At 44.7% G+C, this 24,149-nt stretch overlaps 1 protein-coding gene across 5 annotated transcripts in view; it reads left to right on the plus strand.

Annotated features, from left to right (window-relative positions):
- The window catches only part of LOC137095232 (chromatin modification-related protein MEAF6), a 56,013-nt gene that overhangs the window by 14,663 nt on the left and 17,201 nt on the right, over positions 1 to 24,149 (plus strand). The window contains exons 6-8 of one of the 5 annotated variants that reach the window (XR_010908816.1): positions 317 to 346; positions 1,057 to 1,090; positions 20,544 to 20,742. Coding sequence is in view for 3 of the 5 variants with exons in the window: in XM_067461662.1 (XP_067317763.1) it covers positions 1,057 to 1,090; positions 11,784 to 11,831 (82 nt within the window). In the remaining 2 variants the exon portion in view is untranslated. Of the gene's footprint in view, positions 1 to 316; positions 347 to 1,056; positions 1,091 to 11,783; positions 11,834 to 20,543; positions 20,743 to 24,149 lie in introns of all 5 variants that reach the window. The other 4 variants (XR_010908817.1, XM_067461663.1, XM_067461662.1 and 1 more) reach the window with 4 other exon arrangements.

The raw sequence follows: 24,149 nt of genomic DNA on the forward strand, positions 1-24,149 counted from the left end.
CTTAATATTCTGAGTTATATGTCTGTGGGGCAGGGCCCTTCCATTCTTGGTAGGCTGTTAGGAATTGTGGGAGTTGAAGTCCAAAACACTTGGAGGGAGGATCCAAGTTGGCCCATGCCTGCTTTAGAGTCCCCTTGAGTTCCCTTTCCCTTCCTGCAGTGGAAGGGAAAGTCTGTGGCTCTTCTTTGCACAATTAATATCATTCTAAAATGCTCTCTTGCTTGGGTGGCTCTAATCAACTAACAGACTTTTAATTCCCTCGAATACTAATTTCTGTTGCTTCCTCTTTTCTTTCCTTTCAAACGCTGACCCTCAGCCCGTCTGGCATGTTTGATTATGACTTTGAGTAAGTTTGCCTTGCCTTGATTGGGGTTCTTTGCCCTGCTGCATAGACCTCCCCTCCTTCCCTGCTGTCTCCTGTCTTCCAAACCCCCTCCCAAGCCATTCTAACCCATAGTTTGTCTGTTTAATTGTAAGTATGTATATTAGGTTGTTAGGCGGGCAAGGTTTTTAAAATACAGACCAAAGCGCATCAGAGGTAACGTTTTATTTAATCTCCTTGGCAAATCCTCCCTTTCCCCTTCCAATCAGCTTCTCTCTTCTGCTTCTTTCCCTCTGTTTTAAAAAACAGACCAGATTCTACTGAGGGCCTTTTTATTATTTTGGACTTGGTTTGTCCTGCTTTGGTTTGTCCTGCTTTGCCCAAATGGATTTGGCAATTTCCTCCCACCTCCAGGGCCTCGTCGTCAATCTCAAAGCCAACCCTTCTCGAGGCACTTTCATTAAACAGGCCAATCTCGTGCATGCCTTTTGTGTGGGCTTCAGGGCTCTCCGACCCTCTGATTCTGTCCCCCCCTGATTGAATGGGTGCAAGTTGCCCTTTAGAGCCTATAATGGGGTCTGGGCTGAAGGTTACTGGTTGAACTGGGAGGTGGGTGGTGATAGTGGTGGGTTGCCATGCTCTGCCTGCAGTGGTATTGTTCCTGTCATGGATGACGGGGGAACCAGTTGCCACTGGACCCCACTCTTCATTTCATGCCCTTTTCTGCTTTGCAGGATCGATCTCAAGCTGAACAAAAAGCCCCGAGCGGTAAGTTTTACTTCACCACAGACACACCACCATCTTGTTCCCCCCCCCCCCCCCCCCGTTGTGCCTGGGTAAAGTGCAAGTGGGCAGGAGTCCAGTGGGATATGAAAGGTGCAGAATAATAGCATCATAGAATATTAGAGTCAAAAGAGACCCCAAGGGCTACCCAGTCCAATCCCATCCTGTCACAAAGGAATACACAATCCAATCCCTCCCAATAGGTGGCCATCCAACCTCTGCTTAAAAATCACAAGACAAGGAAACATTTCTTGCTTGGAAGCCGCCCTGAGTCCCCTCGGGGAGATAGGGCAGCCTATAATTAAATAATAATAATAATAATTATTATTATTATTATTATTATTATTATTATTATTATTATTATTAGAAATACAACAAGATGAGTCCGCAGCAGACAAGATCATTCTGCTGGCTGTTGTATTGGATCACACATCAGACATTTCCCAAGAGTCTAGGACTGTGTGATGTATCGGCAAATAATGCGTGCAGATCCCAGTAAGGTGGCCTTCTGCAGCTGGCAGATGGTAATCGTATTAAAAAACAAAGTATGGATCATCAATGTAGCAATCCCAGGTGACAGCAGGATTTAAGAGAACTGGAAAAGCTGACACAATGTGAGGATTTAAAGATTGAACTGCAAAGACTTTGGCACAAGCCAGTAAAGGTGGTCCCAGTGGTGATCAGCACACTGGGTGCAGTGCCTAAAGACCTTGGCCTGCACTTAAACACAATCAGCGCTGACATTATTATTATTATTATTATTATTATTATTATTATTATAGTTTGAAACGCAACAAGATGAGTCCACAGCCGACAGGATCACTCTGCAGGCTGTTGTATTGAATCACACGTTGGACACTTCCCAAGTTTCTAGGACTGTGTGATGTTTCAGTGAATAATGCGTGCAGATCCCAGTAAGGTGTCCTTTTGCAGCTGGCAGATGGTAATTTTGTCAGCGCCGATTGTGTTTAAGTGCAGGCCAGAATCTTTAGGCATTGCACCCAGTGTGCCGATCACCACTCGGACCACCTTGCCTGGCTTGTGCCACAGTCTTTGCAGTTCGATCTTTAAATCCTCATATCGTGTCACCTTTTCCAGTTGTTTCTCTTCAACCTTGCTGTTGCCTCGAATTGTAACATCAATGTCCATACTTCATTTTTTTTATTATTAGCACATTCCACTGCCTTCAGGAAGTTCTTCCTAATGTTTAGGTGGGGTCTCTTTTCCTGTCATTTGCATCCATTGCTCTATTGCAGAGTTTCTGCAATAGAGCAATAGACGCCCCTCACAACGTGGGAGTTGTGAGGGGGTGTCAGAAGAATCACCAGAGGCCATCATGTTCATGGGGATTCATTGGGAAGTTTGGCCCAATTCTCTCGTTGGTGGGGGTCCAGAATGCTCTTTGATTGTAGATAAACTATAAATCTCAGCAACTACAACTTCCACATGTCACAGTCTATTTTCCCCAAACTCCACCCGTGTTCACATTTGGGCATATTGAGTATTTGTGCCAAGTTTGGTCCAGATCCATCATTGTTTGAGTCCACAGTGCTCTCTGGATGTAGGTGAACTACAACTGTGGACTCAAACAATGATGGATCTGATCCCTCTCCCACTGGAGATCAGAACTGCCCCCTCCATTCTGACGTTCAGAAAACAGGTGAAAACCTGGTTATGGAGTTTGGCTTTCGACGAGTGAATCAATATTTCTGTGATTGGATGGATGACGACGAAAGACGAACAATGAATTTATTATGATGACTGACCATTGTTATTATGTGATTGCATTTTGCTATTTTAACGTTTTAATTGAATATGTTATATGATGTTTTTAATGATTGTTTTGTGATATGATTGTTGGAAACCGGCCCGAGTCCCCCGATAGAGGGGAGAAGACCGGTATCCAAAATTGCTAAATAAATAAATCTGAAAGGATGTCCGACTGAGGAGGAAGAGACAAGTGCCCACCAAACCCTTCAGTATTATCTCTTGGTCATGGGAATCCTGTGTTCCACGTTTAGATCAATTCCATCGTTGGTGGAAGTCAGAATGCTCTTTGATTGTAGGTGAACTATAAATCCCAGCAACTACAACTACCAAATGACGATGTCAATGCCTCCTAACCCTACAGATATTCAAATTTGGTTGCATTTGTGCCAAATTTGGTCCAGTGAATGGGGACTCAGAGCGGCTTACAAGATATACATACAATATATAATATTATTAGCATAGTACAATATCAGTATTATGTATTACTGATGTTGTACTATACCATTATATTGTAATGTTATTAGTAATATTACATGTAATATAAAATATATAATTATATTGCATTGTTATTAGTAGTATTACATTGTATTACATTATAATATTATAAATATATGTATATGCAATATATTATATTACTAGCTTGGGGACCCAGCGCGGCCCAGGTTATTAGAGAAAGTGGGTAAAGGGGATTCTGTATGCCAAGTTTGTTCTTTATTAGTCATTGGATGAGGGATGCATTGTTTTCAGGAAGTGAGTGAAGGTACTGCAAGCCCCATCATCCATGGTCCACCCTCCTCCAAACTGCTCCAGGATGTAGAGTGGGTCATGAGGGCTCTCTGTGCCAAGTTTGGTCTTTATTGGTCATTGGATGTGGCTCGCAGTGATTTCAGTAAGTGAGTGAAGGTATTGCTAGTCCCATCCTCCTCCAAACTGCACCAAAATGTAGAATGGATCATGGTGGCTCAGGGTGCCAAGTTAGGTCTTGATCACTCATAGGTGTGGGTCGCAATGGTTTTAGGATGTGAGTGAAGCTACTGCAAGTCCAATCATCCGTGGTCCATTGGCCCACAAACCCCATTTAGACGTAGAGTGGGTCATGGGGGTCTGTGTGCCAAGTTTGGTCTTTATCGGTCACTGGTCTGGGTTGCAATGGTCTCAAGAAGTTAGTGAAGGTACTGCAAGTTCCATCATCCATGGTCCACCCTCCTTCAACTGAAGCAGGAAGTAGAGTGCATCATGCGGGCTCTGTGTTCCACGTTTGGTCTTTATTGGTCATTGGATGATAGTCGCAATGGTTTCGGTAAGTGAGTGAAGGTACTGCATATCCCATCATCCACGTTCTTTCCTTAGAACAGCATCAGGATGTAGAGCTGCATCCATGGTCTATCCTCCTTAGAACTGCATCAGGTCATGAGTACTCTGTGTGACACATTTGGGCCTGGCCTGTGATGCAGAGTGCAAACCGAGGCCTATCTTTTTTAGTCAGGCCTTGCCAAGCGAGGCCTACCTTTTTTAGTCAAGCCTTGCCAACAGAGGCCTACCCCTTTTAGTCTGGCCTTGCCAAGTGAGGCCTACCTTTTTTAGTCAGGCCTTGCCAACTGAGACCTACTTTTTGTAGTCAGGCCTTGCCAAGCTTCAACTCCCTGGTCTGTGTGCCAGGTTTGGTCTTGTTCTGTCATTGTTGGGGGCCACAAAGTGTTTTTGACTTCAACTCCAACCATTCCTGACAGCTTCAGGCCCCTTTGCTATTTCCTCTGCTTCCTCGGAATATTGAGATTTGCCTATCAGAGACCATATGCAAATTGTACCACGGTGGCAGACAATCAGAATTTTGGAATTTTCAGGCTGGCCTATCAGAGAACATATGCAAATTGTACTACAGTGGCAGCCAATCAGAACGCAGCCACATACACCTCCCTCCTGTCCTTCCTCTGCATACAAACCCTGACTTTTATTATATACATAGACTAGTTTGGGGACCTGGCGCTGACCGGGTTATTAGGGAAAGTGGGTAATGGCAGTTCTGTATGTCAAGTTTGGTATTTATTGGTCATTAGATGACAGTTGCATTGTTATCAGGAAGTGAATGAAGGTACCTGAAATACCACCATCCATTGTCCACCCTCCTCCAAACAGCAACAGGATATAGAGTGGGCCATGGGGTCTGTGTGCCAAGTTTAGTCTTGGTCAGTCATTGGTTCAGGGTCTCAGTGGTTTCAGTAAGTGAGTAAAGATACTGCAAGTTCCATCATCCATAGTCCATCCCCCTTAGAACTCCATCAGGATGTAGTGTGGCCATGTGTACTTTGTGTGCTAAGTTTGGGCCTGGTCTGTGATTTGTAGGGGCTACAACGTGCTGTGGGAAGTGAATCGGGTGAAGGTACTGCAAATCCCATCATTAGTGGCCCATCCTGCCCTAAACCGCACCAGGGTTTTAAGTGGGCCATTGAACTTCTGTGTGCCAAGTTTGGTCCTGATCCATCATTGGTGTGGGTCACAGTGCTCTAAGGTGAGTTTCAGTACTGCAAGTCCCGTCATCCATAGTCCATCCTTGCACAGACTCTACCAGGATGTTGAGTGGGTCTTGCAGTGGGAGAGGGGTGGCTGCATGCCAGGTTTGGTCTTGTTCTGTCATTGTTGGAGGCAATACGGTGTTTTGGACATCAACTTCAACCTTTCCTAACAGCTTCAGGCCCCTTTCCTATTCCCTTTGCTGCTTCGGAATGTTCAGGGTGGCCAAGCAGAGACCATATGCAAATCGTACCACAGTTGCAGCCAATTGGAATATTGGAACTTTCTGGCTGGCCAGAGATCATATGCAAATAGCACCACAGTGGCAGCCAATCAGAAACCTGGCATATAAACCGCCACACTTCAGTCCGCCGCATACAAACTTTGACTTTTATTATAGACTAGCTTGGGGACCCGGCACTCCCCGGGTTATTAGAAAAGGAATTGTGTATCAAGGTTGGTCTTTATCAGTTATTTATATGGCTCGCAGTGGTCTCAGGAATTTAGTGAAGGTACTGCGAATCCCATCATCTGTGGTCCATTCTCCTCCAAATTGCATCAGAATGGAGAGTGGGTCGTGGGGGCTCTGTGTGCCAAGTTTTGTTCTTGATCAATCATTGGATGAGGGGCACAGTGGTCTAAAAAAAGAGTTTAGGTAGTTGAAGTCTCATCATCCATAGTCTGTTCTCCCCCAAACCTCACCAGAATGTTGAGTTGGCCAAGGGGGCTCTCTGTGCCAAGTTTGGTCTTTCTTGGTATTTGGATAAGTGTCGCTGTGGTTTCAGGAAGTGAGTGAAGGTACTGGAAGTCCCATCATCCATCGTCCATCCTCCTCCAAATAGCATGGGGATGTAGAGTGGGTCATGAGGGCTCTGTGTGCCAAGTTTGGTCTTGATCGGACAGTAGATGAGGATTGCAGCCATCTTGGGAAGGGAGTGGAAGTACTTGAAGTCCCATTATCCATGGTCTGTCCTCCTCGAAAGTGCACCAGGATGTAGAGTGGGTCATGGGGACTCTGTGCCAAGTTTGCTCTTGATCAATAATTGGCGAGGGTCTCAGTGGTCTCAGGAAGTGAGTGAAGTGACTGCAAGTCCCATCATCCATTGTCAAATTCTTCCAAACTGCACCAGGATGTAGAGTGGGTCAAGCTGGCCAATCAGAGACCATATGCAAATAGCACGACAGTGGCAGCCAATCAGAAAGCTGCCACATATCCCTCCGCCCTATGTCCGCTGCACTTCTACCGCATACAAACTTTGACTTTTATTATATACTAGCTTGGGGACCCGGCGCTGCCCGGGTTATTTGAGAAAGGAATTGTTTATCAAGGTTGGTCTTTATCAGTTATTTATATGACTCGCAGTTGTCTCAGGAAGTTAGTGAAGTTACTGTGAGTCCCATCATCTGTGGTCCATCCCCCTCCAAACTGCTCCAGGATGGAGAGTTGGTCATGGGGGTTTTGTGTGCCAAGTTTGGACTTCATCGGTCATTAATGAGTGTTGCAGAGGTCTTGGGAAGTGAGTAGAGGTACTTGAAGTCCCATCATCTATAGTCTGTACTCCCCCAAACCTCACCAGAATGTTGAGTTGGCCATGGGGGCTCTATGTTCCAAGTTTGGTCTTTATTGGTTTTTGAATGAGTATCGCTATGGTTTCAGGAAGTGAGTGAACGTACTGCAAGTCCCATCATCCATCGTCCATGCTTCAAACAGCACCGGGATGTAGGGTGGGTCATGGGGGCTGTGTGTGCCAAGTTTGGTCTTGATCGGTCATTAGATGAGGGTTGCAGCAATCTTGGTAAGGGAGTGGAGGTACTTGAAGTCCCATCATCCATGGTCTGTCCTCCAAACTGCACAGGGTGTAGAGTGGGTCATTGGGGCTCCGTGTGCCAAGTTTGGTCTTGATTAGTCATTGGCGACGGTCTCAGTGGTCTCAAAAAGTGAGTGAGGTTACTGCAAATCCCATCATCCATTTCCATTTTTTCCCAAATGACACCAGGACGTAAAGTGGGTCATGACAGGTCTATGTGCCAAGTTTGGTCTTGATCAGTCATTGCATGAGATTTGCAGAGGTCTCAGAATGTGAGTGAAGGTACTGAAAGTCACATCATCCATTGTCCGTCTTCCTCCAAAACTGCAGCAGGATGTAGAGTGGGTCATGGGGACTCTGTGTGCCAAATTTGGTCTTGATCAGTCAGTGGTCTCAGGAAGTGAGTGAAGTGACTGCAAGTCCCATCATCCATTGACAAATTTTTCCTAACTGCACCAGGATGTAGAGTGGGTCATGCGGACTCTCTGTGTAAATTGTGGTCCTGATCCATCATTGTTGGCAGTTGTAATGGTCTTAGGAAGGGAGTTCAGGTATTGTAAGTCCCATCGTCCAAGGTGCATCCTCCTCCAAGCTGCACCAGGATGTAGAGTGGGTCATGGAGACTCTGTGCCAAGTTTGGTCTTTATCGGTAGTTGGATGAGGGTTGCAGTGGTCTCAGGAATTGAGCAAAGGTACTGAAGTCCCATAATCCATGGTCCATCCCTGGCCAAACCACACCAGGACATAAGGTGGGTCATGAGAGGTCTATGTGCCAAGTTTGGTCCTGATCAGTCATTGGATGAGGTTAACAGCGGTCTCAGAATGTGAGTGAAGGTACTGCAAGTCCCATCATCCATGGTTGCAGTAGGATGTCGAATCGGTGTTGCAGGCTCTGTGTGCCAAGTCTGGTCTGTATTGGTAATTGTCTGACTCAGCCCCTGGCCTTTTTCTTTCCTCTCTTTGTCATCTCGGAATCTTGGAATTGAGGCTGGCCAATCAGAGACCATATGCAAATTTCCTTCTCATGTCCCCGTTTCTGTCATGAACCCTTTTCTCCACCAGGGGCTCCTCTTGAAGCTGGCCAATCCGAGACCATATGCAAATAGCACCGCTGCCCAGCCAATCAGAATCTTGGAACTTTCAGGCTGGCCAATCAGAGACCACAGTGGCAGCCAATCAGAAAGCTAGCACATACACCGCCACACTTTTGCCCTCCGCATACAAACTTTCACCTTTATTATATACTAGCTTGGGGACCCGGCGCTGCCCGGGTTATTTGAGAAAGGAATTGTGTATCAAGGTTGGTCTTTATCAGTTATTTATATGACTCACAGTTGTCTCAGGAGGTTAGTGAAGTTACTGTGAGTCCCATCATCTGTGGTCCATCCCCCTCCAAACTGCTCCAGGATGGAGAGTTGTTCATGGGGGTTTTGTGTGCCAAGTTTGGACTTGATCGGTCATTAGATGAGTGTTACAGAGGTCTTGGGAAGTGAGTGGAGGTACTTGAAGTCCCATCATCCATAGCGTGTACTCCCCCAAACCTCACCAGAATGTTGAGTTGGCCATGGGGGCTCTATGTTCCAAGTTTGGTCTTTATTGGTTTTTGAATGTCGCTATGGTTTCAGGAAGTGAGTGAACGTCCATCCTTCAAATAGCACCGGGATGTAGGGTGGGTCATGGGGGCTGTGTGTGCCAAGTTTGGTCTTGATCGGTCATTAGATGAGGGTTGCAGCAATCTTGGTAAGGGAGTGGAGGTACTTGAAGTCTCATCATCTGTGGTCTGTCCTCCAAACTGCACCAGGGTGTAGAGTGGGTCATTGGGGCTCCATGTGCCAAGTTTGGTCTTGATTAGTCATTGGCGAGGGTCTCAGTGGTCTCAGAAAGTGAGTGAGGTTACTGCAAGTCCCATCATCCATCTCCATTTTTTTTTCCAAATGACACCAGGACGTAAAGTGGGTCATGAGAGGTCTATGTGCCAAGTTTGGTCTTGATCAGTCATTGCATGTAGTTTGCAGAGGTCTCAGAATGTGAATGAAGGTACTGGAAGTCACATCATCCATTGTCCGTCCTCCTCCAAAACTGCAGCAGGATGTAGAGTGGGTCATGGGGGCTCTGTGTGCCAAGTTTGGTCTTGATCGGACATTAGGTGAGGGTTGCAGCAGTCTTGGGGAGTGGAGGTACTTGAAGTCCCATTATCCATGGTCTGTCCTCCTCGAAAGTGCACCAGGATGTAGAGTGGGTCATGGGGACTCTGTGTGCCAAATTTGGTCTTGATCAGTCAGTGGTCTCAGGAAGTGAGTGAAGTGACTGCAAGTCCCATCATCCATTGACAAATTTTTCCTAACCGCACCAGGATGTAGAGTGGTTCATGCGGGCTCTCTGTGTAAATTGTGTTCCTGATCCATCATTGTTGGCAGTTGTAATGGTCTTAAGAAGGGAGTGCAGGTATTGCAAGTCCCATCGTCCATGGTGCATCCTCCTCCAAACTGCACCAGGATGTAGAGTGTGTCATGGAGTTTGGTCTGTATTGGTAATTTTCTGACCCACCCCCTGGCCTTTTCCTTTCCTCTCTTTGTCATCTCGGAATCTTGGAATTGGGGCTGGCCAATCAGAGACTGTTCTGTCGCCACCGGGTGCAAACAAAATGTCTTTATTCTATAGAACGCACATTTTAACCCAGTGGGAAGCTGGGGTGCCCAAAGAAAGATTGTTAGAGACTTCCAGAAGTAATGGGCTTTAGAGTTCTTTAAAGGTACAAAAAAGTCTTTATTAAAGAACAAATCTTCAAACAACTTCAAGGCTTTACTATTCAAGTCTTTAAGAGACTGGCACTAACTTGGTTTAACTGTACTGTCTTAACATGAAGAAGAACCCTTTGTAATCTCTCCCAGGCCCCAAATGCGTCTGGAAACCGAGTAACCTACCAGACGAAGCTAGAAGATGTTTTGCTGGAATTCTGAGGTTCTGCAGTGCTGTCCTGTGGAAACTTCAGGGCTGTTTTCCTCTCTGGTGCTGATAGGCTGTGAGCTCTCAGCCAGAGCCTTTGGGACCTTTTCCTTCTGTTTCCCTGGAACTGGATGGTCACTGGATGACCCCTGGATGGACCCTGGATCACCTTTTTTTTAATGTATTTTTTTTATTGTGGATTTTCACATTGAATATACACTTCAAGTACACATACACAAGTCATATACACTTAAACATAGGCCAATACGAATACAAACATAGATAGGGATACCAGTACCATCGGATTCCCTATCCCCCAGTGCCCTTTCGAGTACTTCGGTAACATCTACTCGTGGGGTAAATGGCCGGGGAGGGAGGGTAGGGTACAGAAGGGAAGGGTGGGGGTGGGGGACAGGAAATAGGTGTGGTGACTCACAACATTATAAACATACAAACAAAAGTGACTTCCTCAACCGACCGCGAGGTAAAGTAAAACTAAATACTTGTATTAGCTAATCTTTCTGTAGTTAATTAACATCGTCATCTTTACAGCATTTATCAGGTAGTATTCATAGCATGATATCTTTCTTAGCCTTTAAGTACTGTCTTAAAGGTTGCCAATCAGTCATTCTTTTACTACTAACATCAAAAACCATACTTGCCAAGGAATCTAGTTCCATAAAATCTCTGATTTTCAGAAACCATGTTTCCACTGTCGGGAGTTCTTTTGATTTCCATTTACTAGCGAACACCGTTCTTGCTGCCGCTGAGAAGTGGTACAGTAACTTCTCCTTTTTTTTCCAGTTTAAAGTCTAATAAGTGTAAAAGATAGTATTCTGCTTTCAACTCAAATTTGATTTGCAGTATTCCCTGCACCTGCTGGTGGATTTCCCTCCAATATGATCTGACTCTCTTACACTCCCACCACATGTGCAGGTACGAGCCTAGATACTTCCCGCATTTCCAGCATAGATTACATGTGCCTTTGTAGAATTTTGCCAGCCTCTGAGGAGTTAGATGCCAACGTACAAACATCTTATACCAGCTTTCCGTAATAGTCACTAATTTTGCAAATTTTATTTTTTTCCCTCCAAATATCTTCCCACTCCTTAAGCAGAATGGTGTCCTAGGTCTACGGCCCAGGAGATCATATTTTCTTTTATGAGTTCTGTTTCTGTGGACCACTCAAGCAATTTCTTATAAAGCACTTTTATTATTTTTCTATCTTTCTTCATGACTGCCTCCCAGAATATCTCCTGAGGTGCGAAGCCATTTTTGCTATCCTCTTTGTAGCATTCTGTGACTTGTAGAAAATGGAACCATGAAAAATTCTCATCTAGGGTCCTTAGGGATTCGAGCGATTTTAATTTCCAAAGGTTTCCCTTTTTTTCCAACAATGACCTATATGTGTACCAAGTGCTGCTTGGGAACTCTCTTTTATGGAAGGCCTCTATTGGGGACAACCAGAGGGGCGTTTGACTATATAACCTGTTTTTATATTTTCCCCAGACCTTAAGCAGGGCCGCTCTAATAAAATGATTAGAGAAGTTCTTTTCAATCTTGGCTTTCCCATGCCATAAATACGCATGCCAGCCTCTCCTAATGTCTGCTCCCTCCAGATTTAATAATTTCTTCTTCCTTAGCAGGGCCCAGTCTCCTACCCAGGACAAGGCGCAGGCATCGGAATATAATTGTAAGTCGGGTAAGCCCAATCCCCCTCTCTCCCTAGAGTCTATCAAAGTTTTGTATCTAATCCTTGCTTTTTTACCATCCCAAATAAATTTCAGAATGTCTTTTTTCCAACGTATAAAACAGTAATTAGTTCTAAGCACCGGTATCATTTGAAATAAGAAGGTCATTTTTGGAAGTAGATTCATTTTTATCATAGCCACTCTACCCATCAAACTTAAATTCAGCTGTTTCCAACTTTCTAATTTTTTGCTTATGTCTCTCCAGACTAGTTCGTAATTATTCTTCACGAGTTGTGAGTTGTTGGCGGTTAGATTTATTCCTAAATACTTAATCTTATTCGAAACGCTATAACCAGATATCTTCTCTAATTCTGCTTTCTTATTTTTCCCAATGTTCTTAGTTAGGAATTTAGTCTTTGTCTCATTAATTCTCAGACCTGCCACTTTCCCATATTCTTTAATTTTACTCGACCAATCTTGAACTGTTTCGACAGGATTTTCCAATATGCAAACTATATCGTCCGCATACGCTTTAAGCTTGAATTCCTCTTTTCTAATTTTTGTTCCTCTCAGTTTACCATCTCTCCTAATTTCTTCTAACAGAATTTCTAACGATAAAATAAACAGCAAAGGGGACAGGGGACATCCCTGTCTAGTTCCCTTTTCCACATTTATGGCTTCAGAGAGTTGGCCATTTACTCGAATCTTAGCTTTTTGGTTCGCATATATAGCATTTAACACATTAATAAACTGGAAACCCATATCCTTTTCTCTAGCCAACTGAAACATAAATTCCCAACTCACACAGTCAAAAGCTTTCTCGGCATCGAGAAACAAAAGACCCATTTCTCTTTGGGGGTTTGCTTCATAGAACTCGATTATATTCAATATAGTTCTTAGATTTTCACACATCTGTCTATTAGGTAAAAACCCAGTTTGATCATCATTGATAATTTCGTTCAGCACCGTTTTCAGTCTGCTGGCAATTACATTTGCAAAGATTTTATAGTCGGTATTCAGGAGGGATATCGGCCTGTAATTTTTCACGCAGTCTTCTTCTGAGCCTTCCTTGTGTATTAAGGTCACCGTAGCCTCCTGCCATGATTCCGGGATTCTTCCCTCCAACATGATGTTATTAAATATTTCTTTTAAGTATGGTGTTAACTCCTCTTGATATTTCTTATAATATATAGCAGTTATCCCATCTGGGCCTGGTGCCTTCTCGTTCGCTAGGTTTTTTATTGCTCTACTTATCTCTTTATCCTCTATTTGTTTATTAAGGATATCTCTTTGTGCCTCCGTTAGTCTTTCCGGTTTATGTTTCGCCAAATGTTATTTCCTCCTCCTGCATCTTATCTTTTTTATATAAGTCTTTGTAAAAGTCAGTAAACTGTTTCCTTATCTCCTCATCCTCCACATATCTAATCCCATCTTTTGTGATTTTAGTTATGTATTGTAATTGTCTTTTTTCCGCACATTTTTTTGCTAATAGTTTGCCTGGTTTATTGGCCTGGGCATAGTATTTTACCTTCAGATATTTAAGATTTTTTGCTATCTGTTCTAATTGCAATGTGTTCCGTTGTTTCTTCAGCATCTCTAGTTCTAATTTGATTTTTTTGTTTCCAGGTTTCTTCTTTAGTGTTTTTTCTTTATCCTCTATTTTCTCTAATAGGGCTACTTGTGTCGCAATTCTTAATCTATTACGGATTGTTCCTTGTTTAATAAAATGTCCCCTAATTACCGCCTTACTGGCGTCCCACACCACCTCAGGCTTCGTTCCTTTATTCGTATTAAGTTCAAAGTATTCCTTAATTTTACTTCTGTAGAATTCTACATCCTCTTCTTTTTTTAACAGAAATTCATTCAATTTCCAACTCCTCTGCTGCTTTCCACCCTGTAGCTCTACTAGTATGGGACAATGATCCGAATTTGCTCTTGGCAGAATCTTAATCTTACTTATTTTGGTTATTATTGAATTCGATGCCCAAACCATATCTATTCTGGTCAATATTGCATGTCTATCAGAATAGAAGGTGAAGTCTCTTTTTTCAGTATTAAAAAGCTCTCTGGTAGTCTCCCCCCATTTATATGTCTTCTACTTTTTGCTGATTTATCATTAGCACAATCCATTACCCCATTGAAATCTCCCAACAGTATTAAATTTTCAAAGGATTGTTCTGCTATCTTTTTTCTCAGTGTTTTTATAAAGTTCGTTTTTGGACCGTTAGGCGCATATAGATTTACAATAAGTGTCTCTTGATTGCCTATACTTGTTTTAATACCTATGATTCGGCCTTCATCATCCTTAAAAGCCAAAGTGGCTTTACATGAATCCCTCACATAGAACACTACCCCCCTTTTTTTTGTGAGGCCAGCGAATAGAATTCTTTGCCTAGTTGGGGTTGGGTTAGATAACCACTGTGTTTTGGGATTACGTGTGTCTCCTGTAACGCAATAATATCATAATTTCCCTTTTTCAGAGTGTTGAAAATAAGTTTTCTTTTATTAGGGGAGTTCAACCCGTTTACATTATTAGAATATATTACTAATTTCCTCATTAGGTATTGTTTGGTTCTCCTGGTCTGAAGGTCCCATTCCTTTCTTTCCTTCCTCGTCCTCTGTGGAATCTGGTCTGGGTTGTTTTTTATCTTTTTTGGTCCATTCTGTATTTCTTGCTGAGAATTTCCTTGTCTCACCATCTTTGCTATGTTCTTCATTTTTGCCTGGATTCGGTTCTGGTTCTAAGTCTTTCTTAAGCTTTTGGTAAAACTCCTTCGCTTTATCTTCGGAAGTAAGCCAGTATTTATTTTCCTTATATGTTACCTGGATTCCTTCCAATCTTTCCCAACGGAATTTAATTTTGTGCTTTTTAAGCTCATCGGTGAGGAAATAATATTTCTTCCTATTATTCACAGAAGTATAGGAAAATTCCTTCAGGATAATCACATTTTTCCCTTTATACTTTATCTGTTCCTTCGATCTTGCTCTTAAAATCTCTTCCCTTACACTTCTGCTACAGAGAGTTACCACTATATCTCTCGGTACTTTGTTTCTTTTAGCATAGTTAGAATTGATTCTCCGAAGTGAGTCTATCTCTCTATTCATCTCTTCTATGGAGATCTTTAGTATTTCTGCAGTGATCTCAACCACTATGCTTCGTAGATTATCCTCTTCTTTCTCCTCAATATTCCTGTATCTCAGTTGAAATTCCGATTCTTTACTCGCTATAACTTCCTGTTGTCGCTCCATTTTCCCATTCGCTTCTTCAAGTCTTTTTATCCTGATTTCTGATTTCTCTTGATTTTTCTTTAGTTGTGCATTTTCTTTTTTTAGTACTTTTATTTCCGTTTGTGCAACATCCACTTCCCTTTTTATCTGTGCCAAATCTTCTTTCAATTCCTGTCTCATTTTTCCCATTTCCTTCTGGAAAATTTTTTCCATATTGTCCTGCATCTTGATTTGGTTGTCTTCGATCTTTTTTTCTATTTTCTCTTGTATCTTAAACATTTCAGCCATCAGATCTTTTAGGGAAGGCTCCTCTTGTGTTGAGTGTCTTCTCGCTGGAATTGGGATTCCTCCTTGGGACATTGCTTGATTTATTAAAGTGGGTGCTACATTGCTTGTTTTGCCTTGTTTGGATGGGGTCAAAAAATTTTCCATCTTGCCCTCCGCCATTTCCTCTGCTACGTGCTGGGTTGATTTCGTCTTCTTTCTCGCTTTTCTATTTTAATTTATTATTTTTATATTTTATTCTATTTTTTATTTTATTTTATTTTTTTTATTATTTATTTTATTATTTATTTATTTATATACTTATACTTATTATTGTTGCTATTGTTATCTTATTTTAGTTCCTTTGTTTATTTATTTATTTATATTTTAATATATTTTCCTTAGTATTATTAATATGATTATTATTTATTATTATTTATTTATATATTTTTATTGTTTTATTATTGTTTCTTATTTATTTGTTTTATTTTATTTATTATTATTTTTATTTTTTATTTATTATTTATTATTACTATTATTTTATTTATTTATTATTATTATTATTGTTATTTAATTTTTGTTCTTATTATTATTGTTATTTTCCCCCTACTTCTGCCAGATCGTATTAGTTAGTGATATAAAATTGTTTATTGCTTGGTATAGCTGCATAAACAAGTCTTTAACTGTCAGGTTTCACAGGCAGTTCTTCCCTTAAGTCCTCTTGCTTGCTGGTTTCCTCTTCTTCCTGCTTTCCTTCCTATTTTTTCCTCTAGTTCTCTGTTTCACACTTTCCACTGGTTCAAGCTTTCCTTTCTGTCTTTCCTCCTTGGTTCTCTCACTCTCACTTTCCTCCTCTTTGTCTCTGCTTTCTCTCCTTCTTTTTTTTCCCCCCAACACCGGCCTCCTCTTCACCCCCGTTCCCCGATCTCTTACCCCTCGTATACCAACGACACTGTCATCTCTTAATTTCTGCTCGGCACTTTCCAGCTACCACTCTCTCCAGCCACTTTCTTTTCGCCGTCTTTACTTCCTGTATATCGCTCTTGCGTCCTTACGGCACCAAGGCTCCTTTGCGCATGCGCAGTGTGCGACACTCTGCGTCTTGCGTCGACGACGCTCCCTTCTTCTCCACCGCGTTTGCGGCTCTTTCGAGCCCTCTGGGCGCTAACTCGCCGGCTTGCCAGACAGGAGATGGCCGCCTCCCTTGAGGGGAGACCGCTCCTCCCGCCCCCGCAAGACTCCCCGAGCTTTGCTAGCAAGCAGTCCTCAAATCCAACTGCTTGTGGGGCTTTAGGAGCCCCTTTCCCTTAGAGGGGTACACAGGACCGCTAAAGGCTTCCTAGAGCCTCAGAATCCTGCGTCCGCCGCCATTCGGCCTCTACCGGAAATCCGTATTTCCCCTGAAGGTTTTGAGGAATGAAGCCTTTCCTATGGGACTAGCTGATCTGCGTCCTATAGACTGGCTTCTTTGTGTGTGACTGACTGAAAAAATGGCCCCTTCCCTCCAAAATCTCAAAAAGGGGCGGGACCAGGGAACCTAACTATAATTGGCAGGTGGCTTACCCTATGATTGCAGCCTATAACAGGAAGCCACCCTGCTGCAAAATCCCAAGCCTGGGATTGCAAACAAACATTAACTGCAAAGCAAACAAAATAAGAGCTCCTGGTACAGCTGTACCAGCACACTCCTGGCCTAGATTTCTCAATGATGAGAAATCTACACAATAACAATGACAAATCTGATTTGGCAATAAACAATTATCCCTTCAATAACAACACTATATCACAAATTGGTCTGTGCAACACAGAAACATTGCCATTTTGGCACACTCTTAGTCTCACCTTCCTTACCAATCCGTCCGGACTTGGCAAGGTCTCTGTAACTTTGGCCAAAGGCCACTTGAAACGGGGTAAGGATTTGTCTTTAAGTAACAATGCCCCCAATTTGGAGATTAGGCTTAGAGTCTTCCCACTTCCTGCGACTCTGTAGTTGAGCCAGGTACGCTGCCTTCCAGCGTCTCCAAAACTGGTTGGCAAGAGTTTGTTTCCAGAGTGCTTTGTAAGATCCTTCGGGGACAGGGTCCATAATTTCCTGCCATTCAGGAGTCTTTTGAGTCAAAATGGACGCAGGAGTGAGAAGCTGTGGAGTATCAGAGACTGTGGTGATGGGCACCAAAGGGCGGCTATTTACAATTGCTGTCACTTCCGCCATCAAAGTAACCAAAACATCATGGGTCAAATTCTTGCACTCTAAAAACATAGCATTTAAAATCTTTCTACACAAACCGATCATACGTTCCCACCCCACCCCCCACCCACCCCCATGTGAGATGCATGCGGTACATTAAACAACCATGAAACCTTTTCTGTATTCAAAAAGGCTGAAGTATCCATACACTCAATGACCTCAATTTGAATGGCTCGGATAACTAAACAGGTGAAGATGACTGAAAAGAAACGCCTAGTCTCTCCTAATTATCTGAGCTAATTGGATAGCTACCACAGCAGCACAGAGTCCTAACCTAAAGACAGTGGCGTGAGATGGGGCAATCATAGCCTTGGCCATAGCACAACCTAAAGTGCAAGAACTAGAGTCTTTGCGTCTGGCATAAGCCACAGCTGCGATAGCTTTCTCTGAAGCATAGCAAAAGACATGGAGTTTGGTGTGCAAGCTCTGTAAAGGGCTCCTGGCCGTGAATTGGCGTGGGATGCTCAGCTGGTGTAAATCTTGAGCCTGACTGATTTGCTCTTTGGTCTTGGGATCGCGCTGCATCTTGCATCTCAAAGACTGCAGTCTCTTTTCTGCTACCTGTCTGTTGGGAGGCAGGGTAGGCCGGTCTGCTTTGAAGGGCAAAAGGGCGATCCGATTCCCTTCCTCGCTGAGAGCGACCTTGGCATTCATGATGTTCAGGAACGCTTGCTCATCTCGGGAGAGCACTGTGTTCTCAACATCCCGGGACACGTTGAAGATGGAAGAGAACTCAGATGAAACTCCTTGGCTGCAAACAGAAATGTGGCTGAGGCAACTCTGCGTGAGGGTGACTCTGCCACAGCTGAGGGTGTTGGGCTGTTCTGGACACAGAGAAGACAGAGGATGCATTCTGTCGACACATACAGGTCCCTGTATGGTCCATCCTAAAGGAGTCTTCTGTGCCAAAGGTGCACCAGGAGGACCTCTCTTCTCAACTCGGATGCTCATCAAGTTGGGGCAGTTGGATCCAATGAGCAGGACTATGTCAATGCCCAGCTCAAAGGGTGGAATGAGGTCCTGTAGTCCTTTTAGGTGAGGATGCCCCTGCATCATCTCTTTGGTGGCAATCTGGTCCTTATTCCGTGGGATGGACACACACTCAATAAGGTCAGGTAACTCAAAACAAATGTCCTTGCCACATGGCGAAATGATAAATCCAGATGCAACGCGGCCCTGTCTTCTTTGTTCACCAGTACAAGTAGAAATACAATAGTCAATAGTCTTTGCCTGCCCCTTAAAGATTTTGAAGAAGTCAGGGGTGGCCAGGGAACCGTCGCTTTGGTTGTCAAGGGCCACGTACATTTTCTTCTTCATCCAAGGCTTGCTGGCAGGAAAAACCTCTGCCAAACAAATGGGGTGGCAAATCCTAGTTTTTTTGGGCTGCCGCACAACTGGGTGCAGGCCACAGAGGGTGCCTCAGTGCCCGATGAAGGTCCAGCTGAATCTTCTGGGGAGCGTTGACTGGTGGCCCCGTTCTTGACCTTGGAGGGCACGAAATCCTTGTCATGCATGGCTGAGCAATGCTTTTCGGATTGGCACACCTTGCACTTTATCTTTTCTTTGCATGACTTTGACTGGTGGGGAGTTGCACCGCACCACCTGAAGCAGATCCTGGACTTCTTGAGGATCTCGACCTTGTCTGTGTGAGGCTTCTTGGCAAACTCCCTGCAGTCGGCCAAACTGTGGGACTTTGCATGCAGTGGGCACAAAACATCCTTGGGGTCAGCTGGAGATGAGTTGGTCTCCGTGGACTTGACGGCGATGTTTCTTTTGGTGCCACTGTCTGCAGGTTTCTTAGGGTCTTTGATGGACCTGTCCATCCTTGAAGTCCCATAAAGAGTTGGAAATCCCGTCTGTGGGTCGTTGAGTTTCATGGCGGCATTTGGAATAAAGTTCACAAGATGGGTGAACGGTGGGTAGACCTGATGGTTGGCCTGTTTGAATCTGAAGACTTCTTTGCCCCACTCTTCTTGTAAGGAGAATGGCAGCTTCTGGATGATGGCAGTTTGGGACAGATGTTGGTCCAGGCAGGCAAACCCTGGAAGATGTGGGTTTCCCTTGGCAGACTGAAGCTCAATCAATAAGTCTGACAAGTCCCAAAGCTGTTCAAAGTCCTTAGGCTTGAGCACCGGAAACTTGCGAAGTCTATCCATCAGTGAAGCTTCAATTTGGGTGCTGGACCCGTAGCACTGATCAAGCCTCGTCCATGCAGTGTCCAAAGCTCTATCTGGTTGGTCGATGAGAGCCGAGAAAATCCTTTTCACCTGCTGAGCCGATACTGGACCAAGCCAGGCGATCAAAAGAGTCAATTGCTCCTCAGAGGTGAGTCTTAAACTCTCAATGGCTCGCTGAAAAGTCCTTTTCCAAAGTAGGAAATCTTCTGGCCAGTCAGAGAATTTCTCCACACCTTTGTCCCTCAAATCTTTTCTCGGGTTCCTAAACAAAGACTCAAGCTGTGACTGAGGAGTCTGAAGGAAAGGGAAGGGTGTTTGGTCAGAGGTAAAGGTGAAGTTTTTTTGAAATCTAGAAGGTCCATTCCAAGGAACACCTGTGGCCTCAGGAATGGGCAAAACTCTGATTTCTGGGCTAGGCTTTGGTACCCGAGTTGGTGGCTGTGGGCTCCTCGCCCTGAATTGCTCGGCCAGCCTGCGTGGTGCAATGTCGCTGTCCGCATGCACTAGGTTGCCGTCTTGGAAACCAACGTGGGCTGGCAGAAGAGGTGTGGTTTGAAGTGTTGGCAAACGGTTGACATTTTCTTGAGACAGTTCTCCTTGTAGTGCCTTTGCCAAAATGTCGGCACGGACCCTTTTCTGCGCTGCCTTCTGCTGGATGTGTGACAACTTTAGCTTCACCTCTAACTCGGCTTGTGTCCGCTCGAAGTTTAGGCCTAAATCTGCAGCTGCTGCCTCAGCTTCAGCTTCGAGAACTTTTTCCTGCAACTCCATCCGCTTGGCTTCTTTGTTGTACAGGGCCGCCATTGTTGAGGAGCTGTTCCTGCTGACAGAAGACCCTGACAAAGAGCCCTGTCTGGTGCTATGCTTCCTGCTGGTGTGGCTGTGCTTGCTTTGGCCAGAAGCACCTCCCTGACTGCTCTGCACACTTAAAGCCTTTGGGGAACCTGAGATGTGAACCATGACAGCAAATTGCCTAAACAGTATGGCAATACAGGTAAAATGACAATTGGAGCAATCAGTATATCAATTACCAACAGTCAATAGAACATACAATATGAAAATGCAATATGCAGCAAATAACAGTAAATAGAGCAATGCAATATATCAAAGCATTAACAAAGCAGTCAGTGTAATGATGCAGGTATAATAAGCAATATATCAATGCAATTATGCACACACAAATGGCTTATCACTTTGAAGCAATGCAATAATGACAGATAAAGCAATTCAATCAATGCAGTTGCAAACACACTCAAACCTTATCACTTTACTGGCAGAATAGACACAGCATACACAATATTTCAAGTGCACATTACACCTTTGTTGAAAGGCTGTAAAAAGCCAAAAGGAGGGTGCAAAAGCCCTTCTGCAAACCGGAAAAGCAAAGCACCAAAGCTGTTGCAAAGCTGAGCTCCAAAAGGGTGGGAAAACCTTTCTTCTGGCTGGAAACTGTAGCAAAACTGTACAGGATGCAGCAGAGCTTGTTTGCAAAGACTGGAGGAGGACAGAAGCAAAACTTTGCAAAGCTGGCTGTGAATCTTCAGAAAGGGCGGGAAAACCTTGCTTCTGGCTGGAGATTTGCAAAGTGTTGCAAACTGTGCAGGGCTTCAAAAGAGGCGGGAAAAGCTGATACAAACTTGCAGGCTTCCTTTGCAAGGAAGGTGGAGCTTGGGCTGTCCTTCCAAGATGGCCGAAAATGAACAAACACAGGCAGATGGATACAGGTAATAGAACTAAAAATGGCTCTGTGCAGGCTCCCTGTTCTATACTGTACTGTAGCATTTAAAAGTCCTTTTTCTTTTACTCCCGGGTGACAAAGGTCACCAGCATCATTCCTCAATGTTCTGTCACCACTGGGTCTGAACAAAATGTCTTTATTCTATAGAACGCACACTTTAAACCCAGTGGGAAGCCAAGTTGCCCAAAGAGAGATTGTTAGAGACTTCCAGAAGTAATGGGCTTTAGAGTTCTTTAAAGGTACAAAAAAGTCTTTATTTAGGAACAAATCTTCAAACAACTTCAAGGCTTTACTATTCAAGTCTTTAAGAGACTGGCACTAACTTGGTTTAACTGTACTATCTTAACATGAAGAAGAACCCTTTGTAATCTCTCCCAGGCCGTCCATCACCTAGGCCTCGCTGGTCTGGGTAAAACTGCCGATCCCCAAATGCGTCTGGAAACCGGGTAACCTACCAGATGAAGCTAGAAGATGTTTTGCTGGAATTCTGAGGTTCTGCAGTGCTGTCCTGTGGAGACTTCAGGGCTGTTTTCCCCTCTATTATTATTATTATTGTTATTATTATTAACTTTATTTGTACCCCGCTAGCATCTCCCGGAGGACTCGATGCGGCTTACACAGGCCGAAGCCTCAACACAATACAGTAGAAAGTATAACATCACAACAACAAGGCAAATCAAACAATAAGCAAAATAATATAACACCACAATACTAAGCAAATCAAGCAATAAGCAGAATAACAACAAAGACAGTACATCAGGACATTATTAAAAACTGGTTCGGCCGGCGCACTGGGGTACAAGGGTTAAAAGTGCTGAATGGCAGGAGGCACGTAGGGTTAAAAGTGCGATGTGCAGTGACAATTTGTTATGCTAAGGTGCTACTAGGGCTTGGGTGGGGATTCCTAGTCTGGGAAGGCACAACGGAACAGCCAAGTTTTTAGGTTCCTTCTGAAGACGGCTAGAGTGGGGGCTTGTCTGAGCTCTTTTGGGAGGGCATTCCAAAGTCGGGGGGCCGCCACAGAGAAGGCCCTGTCACGTGTCCCCACCAAGCGCGCTTGCGACGTGGGTGGGATCACGAGCAGGGCCTCCCCAGATGACCGGAGCGAGCGTGTGGGTTCGTAGATGGTGATGCGGTCACGCAGGTAGGGTGGTCCCAAACCGTTCAGGGCTTTGTAGGTGAGCACCTGCACCTTGAATTGGGCTCGGAAAATAAATGGCAGCCAGTGGAGCTCCTTGAACAAGAGGGTTGACCTCTCTTGATAATGAGCTCCAGTTAGCATCCTGGCTGCTGCCCGCTGGACCAATTGTAGTTTCCGAGCCGTCTTCAAGGGCAGCCCCACGTAGAGCGCATTGCAGTAATCCATTCTAGAGGTGACCAAGGCGTGGACCACCCCGGCCAGATCCGCCTTCACGAGGTACGGTCGCAGCTGGCGCACAAGTCTCAGTTGTGCAAAGGCCCTCCCGGATACCGCCGACACCTGGGCCTCAAGTGTAAGCGAAGAATCCAAGAGGACACCCAAACTGCGGACCTGTGGCTTCAGGGGGAGTGTAACCCCGTCCAACACAGGTGACCACCCTATACCCCGATCTGGTTTGCGATCGACCAGGAGGACCTCTGTCTTATCGGGATTGATCTTCAGCTTGTTCTTCCTCATCCAGATCGACACAGCGGCCAGGCACTCGTCTAGGACCCGAGAAGCCTCCTTGGAGTTAGGTGGAAAAGAGTAGTAGAGTTGTGTGTCATCCGCGTAGAGATGGCACCCAACTCCAAAACTCCGGATGACCTCTCCCAGCGGTTTCATGTAGATGTTAAAAAGCATGGGCGACAGAATAGAGCCTTGCGGGACCCCACAGGTCAAAGGCCAGGGGTCAGAGCAGGCGTCTCCCAGCTTCACCATCTGAGTTCGTCCCTCCAGGAAGGACTGGAGCCACGACAGAACCGTGCCCCCAAGGCCCATCCCGGAGAGACGACCCAGAAGGATACCATGATCGATGGTATCGAAAGCCGCTGAGATGTCCAAGAGAACCAGCAGGGTCACACTCCCCCTGTCCAGCTCTCTGTGGAGGTCATCCACCAAGGCGACCAAGGCTGTCTCGGTGCCATGACCAGGCCTGAAACCAGACTGTGACTGATCTAGGTAGTTGGTATCGTCCAGGAAACCCTGAAGCTGAGAGGCGACCACCCTCTCCAGCACCTTACCCAAAAAGGGGAGGTTGGAGATCGGCCTGTAGTTATTCAGCACCGTGGAGTCAAGGGAAGCTTTTTTGATAAGTGGACGGACCACGGCCTGCTTCAAATTGGATGGAAAAATTCCTTGCTCCAGCGATGCGTTGACAATCAGTACAAACCAATCAAGCAACCCCCCTCTGGCTGATTTAATGAGCCAAGATGGGCATGGGTCTAGAGATGAGGTGGTCGCTCTCACAGCCCCAATAATCTCCTCCACGGTTTCAGGAAGAACAAGCCTAAAAGAATCCCACAAAATTGGACAAGCAGGTGCCTCCGTCACCTCTCCTGGTACTGCGATGGAATTGGAGTCGAGCTCGAGACGTATCTGGGCGACTTTATCTGCAAAATGGTGTGCGAAATCGCGACACCGAGCTGCGGGGTCGTCAGGGACCTCCTCCACCGCAGGTGGGTGGAGGAGTTCTCCCACGACC

The sequence above is a fragment of the Anolis sagrei genome, chromosome Y, assembly GCF_037176765.1.
Source record: "Anolis sagrei isolate rAnoSag1 chromosome Y, rAnoSag1.mat, whole genome shotgun sequence".
NCBI classification, from domain to species: Eukaryota; Metazoa; Chordata; class Lepidosauria; order Squamata; family Dactyloidae; genus Anolis; species Anolis sagrei.